The sequence below is a fragment of the Carcharhinus amblyrhynchos genome, chromosome 30 (genome assembly GCF_965287045.1).
Source record: "Carcharhinus amblyrhynchos chromosome 30, sCarAmb.v2.hapA, whole genome shotgun sequence".
Classification (NCBI taxonomy): domain Eukaryota; kingdom Metazoa; phylum Chordata; class Chondrichthyes; order Carcharhiniformes; family Carcharhinidae; genus Carcharhinus; species Carcharhinus amblyrhynchos.
Genome location: NC_137353.1, coordinates 17,872,360 through 17,888,011, shown reverse-complemented (window position 1 = coordinate 17,888,011; position 15,652 = coordinate 17,872,360). Strand labels below are relative to the sequence as shown.

The following is a 15,652-nucleotide window of genomic DNA, read 5'->3' as shown; positions in this document are numbered from 1 at the left end:
TGAGGGAATGCTCCATGGGCTGTGGAGGGAGTGCTGAGGGAATGCTCCATGGGCTGTGGAGGGAGTGCTGAGGGAATGCTCCATGGGCTGTGGAGACAGTGCTGAGGGAATGCTCCATGGGCTGTGGAGGGAGTGCTGAGGGAATGCTCCATGGGCTGTGGAGGGAGTGCTGAGGGAATGCTCCATGGGCTGTGGAGGGAGTGCTGAGGGAATGCTCCATGGGCTGTGGAGGCAGTGCTGAGGGAATGCTCCATGGGCTGTGGAGGGAGTGCTGAGGGAATGCTCCATGGGCTGTGGAGGCAGCACTGAGGGAATGCTCCATGGGCTGTGGAGGGAGTGCTGAGGGAATGCTCCATGGGCTGTGGAGGGAGTGCTGAGGGAATGCTCCATGGGCTGTGGAGGGAGTGCTGAGGGAATGCTCCATGGGCTGTGGAGGGAGTGCTGAGGGAATGCTCCATGGGCTGTGGAGGGAGTGCTGAGGGAATGCTCCATGGGCTGTGGAGGGAGTGCTGAGGGAATGCTCCATGGGCTGTGGAGGGAGTGCTGAGGGAATGCTCCATGGGCTGTGGAGGCAGCACTGAGGGAATGCTCCATGGGCTGTGGAGACAGTGCTGAGGGAATGCTCCATGGGCTGTGGAGGGAGTGCTGAGGGAATGCTCCATGGGCTGTGGAGGCAGCACTGAGGGAATGCTCCATGGGCTGTGGAGGGAGTGCTGAGGGAATGCTCCATGGGCTGTGGAGGGAGTGCTGAGGGAATGCTCCATGGGCTGTGGAGGGAGTGCTGAGGGAATGCTCCATGGGCTGTGGAGACAGTGCTGAGGGAATGCTCCATGGGCTGTGGAGGGAGTGCTGAGGGAATGCTCCATGGGCTGTGGAGACAGTGCTGAGGGAATGCTCCATGGGCTGTGGAGGGAGTGCTGAGGGAATGCTCCATGGGCTGTGGAGGGAGTGCTGAGGGAATGCTCCATGGGCTGTGGAGACAGTGCTGAGGGAATGCTCCATGGGCTGTGGAGACAGTGCTGAGGGAATGCTCCATGGGCTGTGGAGGGAGTGCTGAGGGAATGCTCCATGGGCTGTGGAGGGAGTGCTGAGGGAATGCTCCATGGGCTGTGGAGGGAGTGCTGAGGGAATGCTCCATGGGCTGTGGAGGGAGTGCTGAGGGAATGCTCCATGGGCTGTGGAGGCAGTGCTGAGGGAATGCTCCATGGGCTGTGGAGACAGTGCTGAGGGAATGCTCCATGGGCTGTGGAGGGAGTGCTGAGGGAATGCTCCATGGGCTGTGGAGGGAGTGCTGAGGGAATGCTCCATGGGCTGTGGAGGGAGTGCTGAGGGAATGCTCCATGGGCTGTGGAGACAGTGCTGAGGGAATGCTCCATGGGCTGTGGAGACAGTGTTGAGGGAATGCTCCATGGGCTGTGGAGGGAGTGCTGAGGGAATGCTCCATGGGCTGTGGAGGGAGTGCTGAGGGAATGCTCCATGGGCTGTGGAGGGAGTGCTGAGGGAATGCTCCATGGGCTGTGGAGGGAGTGCTGAGGGAATGCTCCATGGGCTGTGGAGACAGTGCTGAGGGAATGCTCCATGGGCTGTGGAGGGAGTGCTGAGGGAATGCTCCATGGGCTGTGGAGGGAGTGCTGAGGGAATGCTCCATGGGCTGTGGAGGGAGTGCTGAGGGAATGCTCCATGGGCTGTGGAGACAGTGCTGAGGGAGCACTGCATTGGCGCTGGGATGACACTGAGAGTGCTGCACTATTGAAGATACTGTTTCAGATGAGATAATAAATTGAGACTTCATCTACCCTCACAGATGGATGCAAGAGATTCCACAGCGCAATCTTGAAGGAATGTAGGAGAGTTCTCCCCGGGGTCCTGATCAATATTTATCTCATAGCTAATGTCTAACGATTATCTAATCATTATCATGTTCCTGGTAAACTTGCTGTGTTTACTCCAGTACAATAATGACTACACTTCAAACACATTTCATTGGCAGTAAAGTGGTTTGGGCCATCCTGAGGATGTAAAAAGTGCAATATAAATGCAAGTCTTGCTTTGTAACTACAAGCTCAGTCTCAATCCCAGTGTTGTTTCTAGTGCTTCAAACACTAGATCCTTATATAAATATTCCTTATATAAATCTGTGAATTGATCTGAAATATAAATGTGTGCCCATTTCTGCTTCCAATTTTATATGTCTTCATAATTCCTCATTCATCCCATATTAATTGAAATAAATTATGCCCAAGAATTGAAACTATGAATCATATCTATTTTCAAAAACCAAAGTTCCCTTTTAAATCTCTTGGTCTGCAGTTTTTTTCAACACGCATTATGGAACATGGAACAAGTAAAATACCATACAATCGTGTATGCACACTTGAGGGGGACAAGATGCACATAATTAGGCCACATTTGGAATACTGTGTCCAGTTCTGATCGCCTCACTACCAGAAGGACATGGAGGCTTTGGAGAGAGTGCAGAGAAGGTTTACCAGGATGTTGCCTGGTATGGAGGGTCTTAGCTATGAGGAGAGATTGGGTAGACTTGGGTTGTTCTCCTTGGAGGATGAGGAGCGACCTAATAGAGGTGTATAAAATTTTTGAAGGACATAGATAGGGTGAACAGTGGGAAACTTTTTCCCCGGTCGGAGGTGACGAACACAAGGGGTCACAGGTTCAAGGTGAGGGGGGCAAGGTTTAACACAGATGTCAGAGAGATGTATTTTACACAGAGGGTGGTGGGGGCCTGGAAAGCACTGCCAAGCAAGGTGGTAGAGGCAGACACACTGGGATTGTTTAAGACTTATCTGGATAGCCACATGAACAGACTGGGAATGGAGGGATACAAACGAATAGTGTAGTTGGAAGCATGAGCAGCGTAGGCTTAGAGGGCCGAAGGGCCTGTTTCCTGTGCTGTATTGTTCTTTATTAAAGAACTGTCAGGAATGGTGAAACAGAGGACAGTGAGTTGAGAAGAAGAAGCAGTTGTTGGAGTTGCTCAAGGGTGGCGTGCCTGCTGTGTGATGGGGGGTGGAGGGGATCTGCTGAGTGAATCGCGAGGCCTGAGGGGCTGGATGTTTGGCCTCTTGTATTGAGCTGCTTGCGGCTGAACTCTTTGTGTGTTTGAAGCAAACAGGGCTATTCAACTGATATCATTCATATTTGTCACAGCTGAGATCTGTAAATGGGGAGCCTTCGATTCAACCTATCTCCTTCAGTAAAGACTTCACCCAGTGTGTTATTACAATCCAGGCTCCATTTCTGGCCTGTGCTAAGCTAGTTGATCTCATCCAATGTCATTTGGGGCTAAAATTGGGTTGGATTAGGGGGACAACTTCAGTTTTTTTTGTTACTGATCCAGTGATCTCACTGTGTGAAAATATGTGACCACAAATCCTGAGTGGACACAGGATTGTGCCTGGCTTTGAGGTTAGATAAACTATCACATTTCCCAAGGTTCACACATTTTGGGTGAAGTATTGGAGTGTGACTCCGTGTGGTACCATAGGACAGATGGTGCAAGAGGAAATGTAACTCTTGTCCAGTGAAATCATCCTCCACTCTCAAACATCCCACCCCAATCCTCTGCCTACTTCCTAATGAGCTGGAACTTATAGTCCTGCCATCCCGGGCTGCGAGGGTCATTGAAACAAGGCCCTTGAGCTATCTCCCAACTACAGACATCTGTTTAACACACTCTCAATAAATTAGGTCAAGGAACTTTCCAGCGTGGGTTTCTGTCCTAACACAGGGTTGCAAAGACCTTATCATCACATATACACTTACAGTCAGAGATGTTCATGTGCAATCTCTTTCTGTGTATTGATGTCTGACTCACTGCTGTAGTTCAACAAACCAACCCCCTCCTCTCTGGCAGGCACTGACTCACTCAGGGCTCCAGTCCTTCAGCGTCAGCTCTTTTACCTGAAGTTAAAAAGCTTTACCCCTCCATCCAAGTGGGCATTGCAGCTGATTTTGAGCAGGAACGTGTCATTCCATAGGTATTGAGGCCAATAGGAGTTTCCCTCATGGGAAAACAGCTCACATAGCTATCTTAGTTGCATGCTGTGTTAGCATCCAGCGCAATTGAGCAGTTTCCATAGAAAGGTCAGGCTGGATAGCGAAAGGTTATTTCACTGATCATCTGCTATGAAATCAATTGTCATATTAACATAGGGAGGCGCTTGTCTTATAGAAAACAGAGGCTGATCAAGTCAGACAAACCAACCCACCCATCCATTTATCAAACATAGTCCCCCCAGAAATTTCACCAGTCTATCTTCACCAACTTCCTGCTCGCTCTATCCTTACACTTACCTTGATCCTCACCTCAAACCTGACCGCACTTCAACCCTACTGTCCTCACCCATGCATTAACCCATTAATGTGGGTATGCCGGCGTTGGATTGGGGTAAACACAGTAAAAAGTCTGACAACACCAGGTTTTAGTCCAACCGATTTATTTGATAGTAAACGCACAAGCTTTCGGGTTAGTGCCTTCGTCAGGTGAATGGAGAGTTCTGGCCTCAGACAGAGCATATAAAGCACAGACAGTTTAGAGATTACTGATTAGGATGCGAATCTTTACACCTAACCTGCTGTTCAAGTCTTGAAGTGGCCGACAATGTGAGTGGAAGGAGCACTGATCACAGGTTAAAGAGATGTGTATTGTCTCCAGACAGTACAGTGAGTGAAGTTTTGCAAACCCAGGCAAGTGTTGGGGGTTACAGATAGTGCGACATGAACCCAAGATCCAGTCCAGTACTTCCAGTACTTCCCCGGAGCGGAGAAGCTATGACATCTTCTCCGGAGTCTTCAACATATCATTGATGAGGACCAACATCTCGCCAGGCCATCCCCACACCCCCACTTCTTGCCTTCAGACAACCACACAACCTCAAACAGACCATTGTTCGCAGCAAACTACCCAGTCTTCAGGAGAACAGTGACCACAATACCACACAACCCTGCCACAGCAACCTCTGCAAGACATGCCGGATCATCGACACGGATACCATCATCACACGTGAGAATACCGTCCACCAGGTACATGGTAAATACTCTTGCAACTCGGCCAACATTGTCTACCTGATACGTTGCAAGAAAGGATGTCCCGAAGCATGGTACATTGGGGAGACCATGCAGACGCTACGACAATGGATGAATGAACATCGCTCGACAATCACCAGGCAAGACTGTTCCCTTCCTGTTGGCGAACACTTCAGTGGTCACGGGCATTCAGCCTCTGACCTTCGGGTAAGCATTCTCCAAGGCGGCCTTCACGACACACAACAGCACAGAGTCGCTGAACAGAGACTGATAGCCAAGTTCCGCACACATGAGGACGGTCTCAACAGGGATCTTGGGTTCATGTCGCACTATCTGTAACCCCCAACACTTGCCTGGGTTTGCAAAACCTCACTCACTGTGCTGTCTGGAGACAATACACATTTCTGTAACCTGTGTTCAGTGCTCCTTCCACTCACATTGTCAGCCACTTCAAGACTTGAACAGCAGGTTAGGTGTAAAGATTCGCATTCTAATCAGTAATCTGTAAACAGTCTGTGCTTTATATGCTCTGTCTGAGGCCAGAACTCTCCATTCACCTGATGAAGGGACTAACCCGAAAGCTTGTGCGTTTACTATCAAATAAATCAGTTGGACTGAAACCTGGTGTTGTCAGGCTTTTTACTGTGTTAACCCATTAACCCAGTATCATTCTGAATCTCAAAATCCTGATGACAAAGTAATTTACATAAACACTGATTTCTCAGAGAGATTAATTGTTTTAGGCTTTGACTTTTATTTTTATTTCATTCACTGAATATGGGATTTGCTAGAAAGGCAACATGTATTCCCTGTCCTCAACTGCCCTTGAGAAGATAATAATGAGTTGCTTTCTGGTACTGCTTTAATCTGTGTGTTATGAGCACACCCACAGTGCTATTAGGGAGAGAGTTCCAAGATTTTGACCCAGCGACAATAAAAGAATGGTAACGTATTTCCAATTCAGGATGAGGTATCAACTGACTCAAGAACAGTTTCTTCCCTGCTGCCATCAAGCTTTTGAATGGACCTATCTCACAATAAGTTGATCTTTCTCTATACCCCAGCTATGACTGTACCACATTATGCACGCTCTTGTTTCCTTCTCTATAAATGGTATGCTTTGTCTGTATAGCGTGCAAGAAACAATACTTTTCACTGTATGCTAATACATGTGACAATAATAACTCAAATCAAATCAAATAAGGTGCATTTTGGATGGGAGCTTGCAAGTAGTCAGGCACCTGATGCCCTTGCTCATCCAAGGCGATACCAGTCATGGGTTTAGGAGGTGGTGTTGAAGAAGCTTTGATGGAACTTCAGAAAATTTCAAGCATGGATGACTTCAGGATCCTGGAATTGATTGCTGCCCCAATCAGTGTACTGTCTGGCACAGAAGTGTCTTAAACAGAAGTATCACTTTTACACAAATGGAATGCGTACACAGTATACATTACCTATTCAGCCCAAAAAACAATGGTGGCTGGAACAACAGTTGATATTCTAGTAAAACTATCAGATTCACTGATGATTGAATTTTACACTCTTCTGTACCTACCTTGAAAAAGTTAGAAAAACTTCACTATCTAATCTGTACCTGCCCTAGGAGTTTTTAACTAGGACAGTGTAAAGTGTGCTACAGCTATCCAGGGAATATTTGGTGGCAGTGTAGGGGGAGCTTTGCTCTGTATCTGATCCTTGCTATATCTGCCCTGGGTATATTTGATGAGGACACTGGCTCCTGATCTATTTCTGTTCCCTAAACTTGTACAAAATATTGACTGAAATTAGAGGAAAAACCCAGTATGTCAGGGAATGTGGGTTATATTTAGATCTTTTAGGACTGCGAAAGTTAATGGTGATGCAATTCAAAGATGCAGTGACTGCAGGAAGTGGTTACGTAAATACTGACCCATTGGTGCTGCAGAATGTGAGGAAATTAACCATGATGCAACCAGCCTATCGTGTTAACAAAGACGGTTCTCTAAAGCAGCACCAATTTCTACATACTCTCAGAAGATGGAATGCTGCACCACATATTGTCCCTTCACATGGGTTTTCTAACATCCAATTTTCTCCTGATCCCATTTACATTGCCTGCTTATACTTCCCTTCATATTCCACAACTTGATTAACTCTTGGAGGGAGAGTTCCATCTCTCCTGCTTTTGACATTTCACTTCGGTACACCATTTTCCTTGATCAGTTTTTCCAATTCCCTGCATAGTTTTGAAATCTTCAACATTGACATGTAAATTTCAGTTTGAGAGAGAATGACATGTCTGGAATCATTGAGTAAGGGTGCTGAATTACTCAGGCCTTAGTGTAAATCCGTGGACTGGGGCTGATACCCCTGGAAGTTCTGAATTGTTTGTGAGCAGTAGTACCTCTGTTGGGTCCCATTAGTTGGAAATTGGTGAAGATTTATAGACCAGGGTTTCAAATTTCCTGTAAACTAGATAAACCTAGGCTGAGGGCAAGACTCATGAACCTGTGTACTCACAAACCATCCAAACAGTGCAAATATCAAACCAGGACCAGGATCAAGAGTTGGATGAATTGCTGACCACACTTTGTGTGAAACAGTTTGGTTTATGATTAATGGGTCTCTGGAACATCAGGATCTATTCAATGATTCAAAACTCCTGGCAACAAGCATTGCTCAATGGGAGCTCAGAAGAGTAAATTTGTGAGAGGGTAGGGTGTACATGGATGTAGGAAGAGTGGGGATCAATAGTTCAGTGGTGCTTTCTTGTTTGGTGCAATTTTTATGCTGGTATAGCATTTTATTAAGCAATTAGGGCGCTTGGACTCTGCTCTTAGGCTGGCACCCTTCCTTGTATCAATTTATTCCTCCCATAATCTCGTTATTACTGTTAGCCCAAGTGCTCCCTGTTGTATTCTTTCACCCCATGCAGAAAAACGCTGATGTACCACATGTAGCATCATCTGGGGGATGGTAGGAAGGTATGTCAGGACTAGTATGGCAACTGCACCAGTTGTCACCAATGGGCAATATATCCAGTAGCCTAAAATCCTCGTGAGTAAATCTTGCCCAGAGATCAGAGGAAATGTGTAGATGCAGCAAAATGATCAGACCAGTGGTCCGAAACTTTCCTCTGTATCTTGTCATCTGAAGATGTTCCATTCGTGTTTGCCCCTCTTCTCATAACTTTCTGTTAAGTCAGGGCTTTCTCAGTTTCCAAAAAAACAAATACTTTCCATACCATGTTGTTTCAAATTTAAAAACAAGCAAACAATGCAATTATAAATAGGCAGTTCATAAAACATAGGCCATAGATAGAAGTCTACTCTCAAAGGCAAAAGGAAAAACTGTGGCAAATAGACTTCAATGTAGGTAAATATGAGGTTATGTCTTGCATCTAAAAATGGTAGAATAAAGTACTTTCTGAATGGTGAAATGCTATGAACAGTTGAGGTCCAGGTACAAAGATCATTGAAATGTCAGGAACAGATACAGAAAATAATTAAAGATTAACGAAATGCCAGCCTTTACAACTAGAAGGCTAGAATACAAAACGGTAGAGATCATGTTTCAGCATCATAAGGCCCTGGTCAGACCACAGCTGAAAAACTGTAACAGGTACTACAGCTTAGAAAGGATTGCGGGAGTACTAAATAAATTTATTACAATAATAACTGGACCCAAAGGTAGAATTATGAGGAGAGGTTGCACTAATTAGGGTTGTAGTTGCAGGAATTCAAAAGGTTAGGAATAGTTTGATCAAAGTTTTCGAGATAATGAGGGAATGGATTTTGGGCAGAGAGAATTATTCCTGGGGTCTGGAACGAGAAGGCATAGTCTAAAAATTAGAGCCAGACTTTTCAAGGGCAGGGGAGGGGAACTGAAAAGTTCTCGTACAAAGGGTGGAAGAAAATGCAAACATTTTAGCCAATGCATATTGATTCTGGCTTATATAACTTTATAACTATAAATCAGAATTTGATTGATATTTGTTAAACGTACGGGGAATGGGGCAAATATGTAGTTATCTAATAATCATTGAAAATTTCATTGAAAGACAGAACAGAATTGGATATGGCTCCTCCTGTTTCTGTGTAACCACACGTCCAGCCAGAGGCAAGACTGGGTCTATCCTCAAACCCAGCCCAAGGCAGGGCCAGGCCATCCTCAAATCTATCCCGTGGAAGTGCCGGGCCTGTCCTCAAACCCAGCCTAAGGCAGGGCCAGGCTTCTCCTCAAACCCAGCCCAAGGACCGGGTCTGTCCTCAAACCCAGCCAAAGGCAGGGCCGGGCTTCTCCTCAAATCCAGCCCAAGGCAGGGCCAGGCTTCTCCTCAAACCCAGCCCAAGGACCGGGTCTGTCCTCAAATCCAGCCCAAGGCAGGGCCAGGCTTCTCCTCAAACCCTGCCCAAGGACCGGGTCTGTCCTCAAATCCAGCCCAAGGCAGGGCCAGGCTTCTCCTCAAATCCAGCCCAAGGCAGGGCCAGGCTTCTCCTCAAATCCAGCCCAAGGCAGGGCCAGGCTTCTCCTCAAACCCAGCCCAAGGCAGGGCCAGGCTTCTCCTCAAACCCAGCCCAAGGCAGGGCCAGGCCTGTCCTCAAACCCAGCCCAAGGCAGGGCCAGGCTTCTCCTCAAACCCAGCCCAAGGCAGGGCCAGGCTTCTCCTCAAACCCAGCCCAAGGCAGGGCCAGGCCTGTCCTCAAACCCAGCCCAAGGCAGGGCCAGGCTTCTCCTCAAACCCAGCCCAAGGCAGGGCCAGGCTTCTCCTCAAACCCAGCCCAAGGCAGGGCCAGGCTTCTCCTCAAACCCTGCCCAAGGCAGGGCCAGGCCTGTCCTCAAACCCAGCCCAAGGCAGGGCCAGGCTTCTCCTCAAACCCAGCCCAAGGCAGGGCCAGGCTTCTCCTCAAACCCTGCCCAAGGACCGGGTCTGTCCTCAAATCCAGCCCAAGGCAGGGCCAGGCTTCTCCTCAAATCCAGCCCAAGGCAGTGCCAGGCTTCTCCTCAAATCCAGCCCAAGGCAGGGCCAGGCTTCTCCTCAAACCCAGCCCAAGGCAGGGCCAGGCTTCTCCTCAAACCCAGCCCAAGGCAGGGCCAGGCTTCTCCTCAAACCCAGCCCAAGGCAGGGCCAGGTCTGTCCTCAAACCCAGCCCAAGGCAGGGCCAGGTCTGTCCTCAAACCCAGCCCAAGGCAGGGCCAGGCTTCTCCTCAAACCCAGCCCAAGGCAGGACCAGGCTTCTCCTCAAACCCAGCCCAAGGCAGGACCAGGCATCTCCTCAAACCCAGCCCAAGGGAGGGCCAGGTCTGTCCTCAAACACAGCCCAAGGCAGGGCCGGGTCTGTCCTCACACCCAGCCCAAGGCAGGGCCAGGTCTGTCCTCAAACCCAGCCCAAGGCAGGGCCAGGTCTGTCCTCAAACCCAGCCCAAGGCAGGGCCAGGCTTCTCCTCAAATCCAGCCCAAGGCAGGGCCAGGTCTGTCCTCAAACCCAGCCCAAGGCAGGGCCAGGTCTGTCCTCAAACCCAGCCCAAGGCAGGGCCAGGTCTGTCCTCAAACCCAGCCCAAGGCAGGGCCAGGTCTGTCCTCAAACCCAGCCCAAGGCAGGGCCAGGTCTGTCCTCAAACCCAGCCCAAGGCAGGGCCAGGTCTGTCCTCAAACCCAGCCCAAGGGAGGGCCAGGTCTGTCCTCAAACCCAGCCCAAGGCAGGGCCAGGTCTGTCCTCAAACCCAGCCCAAGGCAGGGCCAGGCTTCTCCTCAAACCCAGCCCAAGGCAGGGCCAGGCTTCTCCTCAAACCCTGCCCAAGGACCGGGTCTGTCCTCAAATCCAGCCCAAGGCAGGGCCAGGCTTCTCCTCAAATCCAGCCCAAGGCAGGGCCAGGCTTCTCCTCAAACCCAGCCCAAGGCAGGGCCAGGCTTCTCCTCAAATCCAGCCCAAGGCAGGGCCAGGCCTGTCCTCAAACCCAGCCCAAGGCAGGGCCAGGCTTCTCCTCAAACCCAGCCCAAGGCAGGGCCAGGTCTGTCCTCAAACTCAGCCCAAGGCAGGGCCAGGTCTGTCCTCAAACCCAGCCCAAGGCAGGGCCAGGCTTCTCCTCAAACCCAGCCCAAGGCAGGACCAGGCTTCTCCTCAAACCCAGCCCAAGGCAGGACCAGGCTTCTCCTCAAACCCAGCCCAAGGGAGGGCCAGGTCTGTCCTCAAACACAGCCCAAGGCAGGGCCGGGTCTGTCCTCAAACCCAGCCCAAGGCAGGGCCAGGTCTGTCCTCAAACCCAGCCCAAGGCAGGGCCAGGTCTGTCCTCAAACCCAGCCCAAGGCAGGGCCAGGCTTCTCCTCAAACCCAGCCCAAGGGAGGGCCAGGTCTGTCCTCAAACACAGCCCAAGGCAGGGCCGGGTCTGTCCTCAAACCCAGCCCAAGGCAGGGCCAGGTCTGTCCTCAAACCCAGCCCAAGGCAGGGCCAGGTCTGTCCTCAAACCCAGCCCAAGGCAGGGCCAGGCTTCTCCTCAAATCCAGCCCAAGGGAGGGCCAGGTCTGTCCTCAAACACAGCCCAAGGCAGGGCCAGGTCTGTCCTCAAACCCAGCCCAAGGCAGGGCCAGGTCTGTCCTCAAACCCAGCCCAAGGCAGGGCCAGGTCTGTCCTCAAACCCAGCCCAAGGGAGGGCCAGGTCTGTCCTCAAACCCAGCCCAAGGCAGGGCCAGGTCTGTCCTCAAACCCAGCCCAAGGCAGGGCCAGGCTTCTCCTCAAACCCAGCCCAAAGCAAGGCCTGGCTTGCCTCTACATCCAACCGAATGCGTAAGTGAGCCTGCCCTTGTACCCATCCCAAGGCAGGGCTGCACCTGCCCTCATATTCAGCCTGAGGTAAGGCTGGGCCTGTCCTCACACCTCTGAAGTCGAGGCCAGGCCAGTCCACACACCCAGCCACAGGCAGGACCAGGTCTGTCCTCACACCCAGCTGCAGGCAGGACCAGGCCAGTCCTCACATCCAGCTGCAGGCAGGACCAGGCCAGTCCTCACATCCAGCTGCAGGCAGGACCAGGCCAGTCCTCACATCCAGCTGCAGGCAGGACCAGGCCAGTCCTCACATCCAGCTGCAGGCAGGACCAGGCCAGTCCTCACATCCAGCCGCAGGCAGGACCAGGCCTGTCCACACACCCAGCCGCAGGCAGGACCAGGCCTGTCCTCACATCCAGCCGCAGGCAGGACCAGGCTTGTCTTCACACCCAGCCGCAGGCAGGACCAGGCCAGTCCTCACATCCAGCCGCAGGCAGGGCCAGGCCTGTCCTCACATCCAGCCGCAGGCAGGACCAGGCCTGTCCTCACATCCAGCCGCAGGCAGGACCAGGCTTGTCTTCACATCCAGCCGCAGGCAGGACCAGGCCAGTCCTCACATCCAGCCGCAGGCAGGACCAGGTCTGTCCTCACATCCAGCCGCAGGCAGGACCAGGCCTGTCCTCACATCCAGCCGCAGGCAGGACCAGGCTTGTCTTCACACCCAGCCGCAGGCAGGACCAGGCCAGTCCTCACATCCAGCTGCAGGCAGGACCAGGCCTGTCCTCACATCCAGCCGCAGGCAGGACCAGGCCAGTCCTCACATCCAGCCGCAGGCAGGACCAGGCTTGTCTTCACATCCAGCCGCAGGCAGGACCAGGCCAGTCCTCACATCCAGCCGCAGGCAGGACCAGGCTTGTCTTCACATCCAGCCGCAGGCAGGACCAGGCCAGTCCTCACATCCAGCCGCAGGCAGGACCAGGCCTGTCCTCACATCCAGCCGCAGGCAGGACCAGGCTTGTCTTCACATCCAGCCGCAGGCAGGACCAGGTCTGTCCTCACATCCAGCCGCAGGCAGGGCCAGGCCTGTCCTCACATCCAGCCGCAGGCAGGGCCAGGTCTGTCCTCACACACCTAATCCAAGGCTGGTCTGAGCCTGTTCTCACAGCCAGCATGAAGCAGGGGCCTTCCCTGACATCCAGCCTCAGGCCAGGACCTGTCCTGACACCCATCCTGAGGCCAAGGCCTGAGTCAGGTTTGCCCTCACACCTAACTCAAGACAAGGATCTGTGCTGACAAGCAACCCAGAAGAGCTCTGCTTCATGCCGCAGTTCTTGGTCACTGTACATGCTAAACCAACATCTCTCAGTTCAGAATACATAAGAACATAACATAAGAACATAACATAAGAACATAACATAAGAACATAACATAAGAACATAACATAAGAACATAAGAAATAGGAGCAGGAGTAGGCCATCTAGCCCTTTGAGCCTGCCCCGCCATTCAATAAGATCATGGCTGATCTGTCGTGTCTCAGTTCCACTTTCCTGCTCTCTCCCCATAACCCTTAATCCCCTCTCTTATCAAAAACCCATCAACCCGCGTCTTAAAAATATTGAGCGAGGCAGCCTCCACCACTTCAACGGGCAGAGAATTCCAGAGATTCACCACCCTTTGAGTGAAGAAGTTCTTCCTCAACTCCGTTCTAAGCCGCCCCCCCCTTTATCTTGAGGCTGTGCCCCCTAGTCCTACTGTCCTTTCTGAGCGGGAAGAGTCTCTCCACCTCTATCCTATCCATCCCATTCATCATCTTATACATCTCAGTGAGATCTCCCCTCATTCTTCTAAACTCTAACGAGTACAAGCCTAGCTTATTCAGAATGGAAATAGTAAACCACAACGATTGAACTATACGCGTTCAATTCACTGTCAATGCAATCGTCTCATTTTAATTCACTTTCACTTGTATTTCTGCAACAGAGGTAATGTGGTTTCCAGTTTGGCATCAAGCAACTTGGAATCAGCACTAAAGTGAATCACTGAAGTTTAATCCATTTAATCACCTTAGGTAAAATCTGGTTTTCTGAATTTAAAACAACTCGCCAAGTTTCAAACAAGACAGTTTGGGTCCAAAATATTACAGCTGACATTTTCCAGACAGCATCAGCTCCATGCAGTATTTGCAGTTCTGTTCCTTAGTACAATAACCACAGCCCTTTCCACACCCTTCCAGATCTGAACATCGCTCTTTTCTGAAGTAGCAATGTTCAGTATTTGCATATGCCTGGAGATAAAAATTCAATCCTCTATCTCTGTTTTAAACTTGTGTTCTTCACATCAACTTGATCCCCACCTTAGGCAATAAAATACGTAGATTATAACCTCTTTTACCCTCCATTGAAAAATAGAAATAATGAGGCAACAAGATAAAGGGACTGACTCAAGAAAACTTCCTGTGTTTATAAATGGTTCACTTAACTGGGTAAACCATGTCAAAGCACAATACGGCAAAACTTGCAAATATTCAAGAAAGCAACAATAACAGAAAAAGTCCCAGAGATTATGGGAGGGGTTTCACTTTATAGAAAAATATGGAACAAACTAAAAGTTAAACCAAATGATGAAAATTATTATAATTTACAAGTAAATCAATGATTCCAGTTTCTGAAATAAAAGCAAAAAATGCTGGAAAGACTCAGCATGTGTGAAGAGAGAAATAGAGTTAATGCTTTGAATCCATATGATTTCTTCAGAACTCACTCTGAAGAAGTCATACAACTTGAAACATCAACTATTTCTCTCTCCGCAGATGCTGCCAGATCTGCTGAGTTTTTCCACCATATTTTGTTTGTATTTCAGATTTCCAGCATCCACAATATTTTGCTATGAGTCTAGTTTTTGTTCCTGGTTTTCATTCCTGGTTATATTTAAAATTGCTCCTCCAGTTCTTGCTCCCATATTCAGCCTCACCAACTCACCCCAAACCAGATCCACATCCAGCTTTGCCTCCTGATTCCAAATTCAATCCTCATGGTGCTGAGTTCCAGCTTCAGCTTTGGACAGATTCGGGGAGTCTAGATGAAGCTGTTTTTGAGTCCAGCGCACGCACTTCTCAGAATACTTTACCAAGTTAATTTGATACTGAGATTCAAATACGATTATGAAACAGTGTGTGCAGGGTGGAAACAGGAACTGGCAGAACCACAAGCCAACGTGCTTATGGAGATCATAATCACAGAGAGAGAGAGAGAGACAGACACGCAGGCTGGGTTAGAAATCAAGCAGTGGAAAGAGCCGATTTCAGATGGACTGAGAAAGGTAAATCCACTGACAGAATAAGAGTGAGACAGGACAGATGAGTGACAAAGTGTGATAGATGAGAGAGAAAGATAAATTGGCAGACTAACACACAGGCACAGGGAGGGTTGGGGAAGCGCAGAATTGCAAAGGTAGGTAGAAAAACTGAAAACGAGGGTGATTATGAGCAAGGAGATGGCGAGAAATGAACAGATAGCGAGAGACACAGGGACTGAGAGATACAGGGAAAGAGAAAGGTGGGGGGAGCAGATTCTCTGTTCTCTGGCCTCCCTGCAGCGTCTTTCTTCTGATCTCATCCTGTCAATGAGATTTCCCACTGACTGCATTCTACGCCACTGGTAAACCTGCGTTGGGGGTGTGCTATAGGTGCTACCAGAAGATCTTGTCGATGTGAGCAGTTGGAAAATTCCAGCCAAGGAGAGAAAGAGATTGAAATGTGACAAGGGAATAGTAAGAGAGGAAGTTGGAGAGCAAGAGGGAAGCACAGGAATACAAGTGGAGAGGAGGAGTAACTATACGCCTACATTGAGGACAGTGAGGATGG

General features: G+C 49.8%; 1 protein-coding gene across 1 annotated transcript in view; it reads right to left on the bottom strand.

Annotated features, from left to right (window-relative positions):
- Positions 1–15,609, bottom strand: part of LOC145360030 (tumor necrosis factor receptor superfamily member 25-like) — a 41,443-nt gene extending 25,834 nt beyond the window's left edge. The window contains exon 1 of the mRNA XM_080214928.1: positions 14,769–15,609. Within this exon, the coding sequence (XP_080071054.1) occupies positions 14,769–14,822 (54 nt within the window). The 5' untranslated portion in view covers positions 14,823–15,609. The remainder of the gene's footprint in view (positions 1–14,768) is intronic.
- Positions 15,610–15,652: the final 43 nt, after the last annotated feature.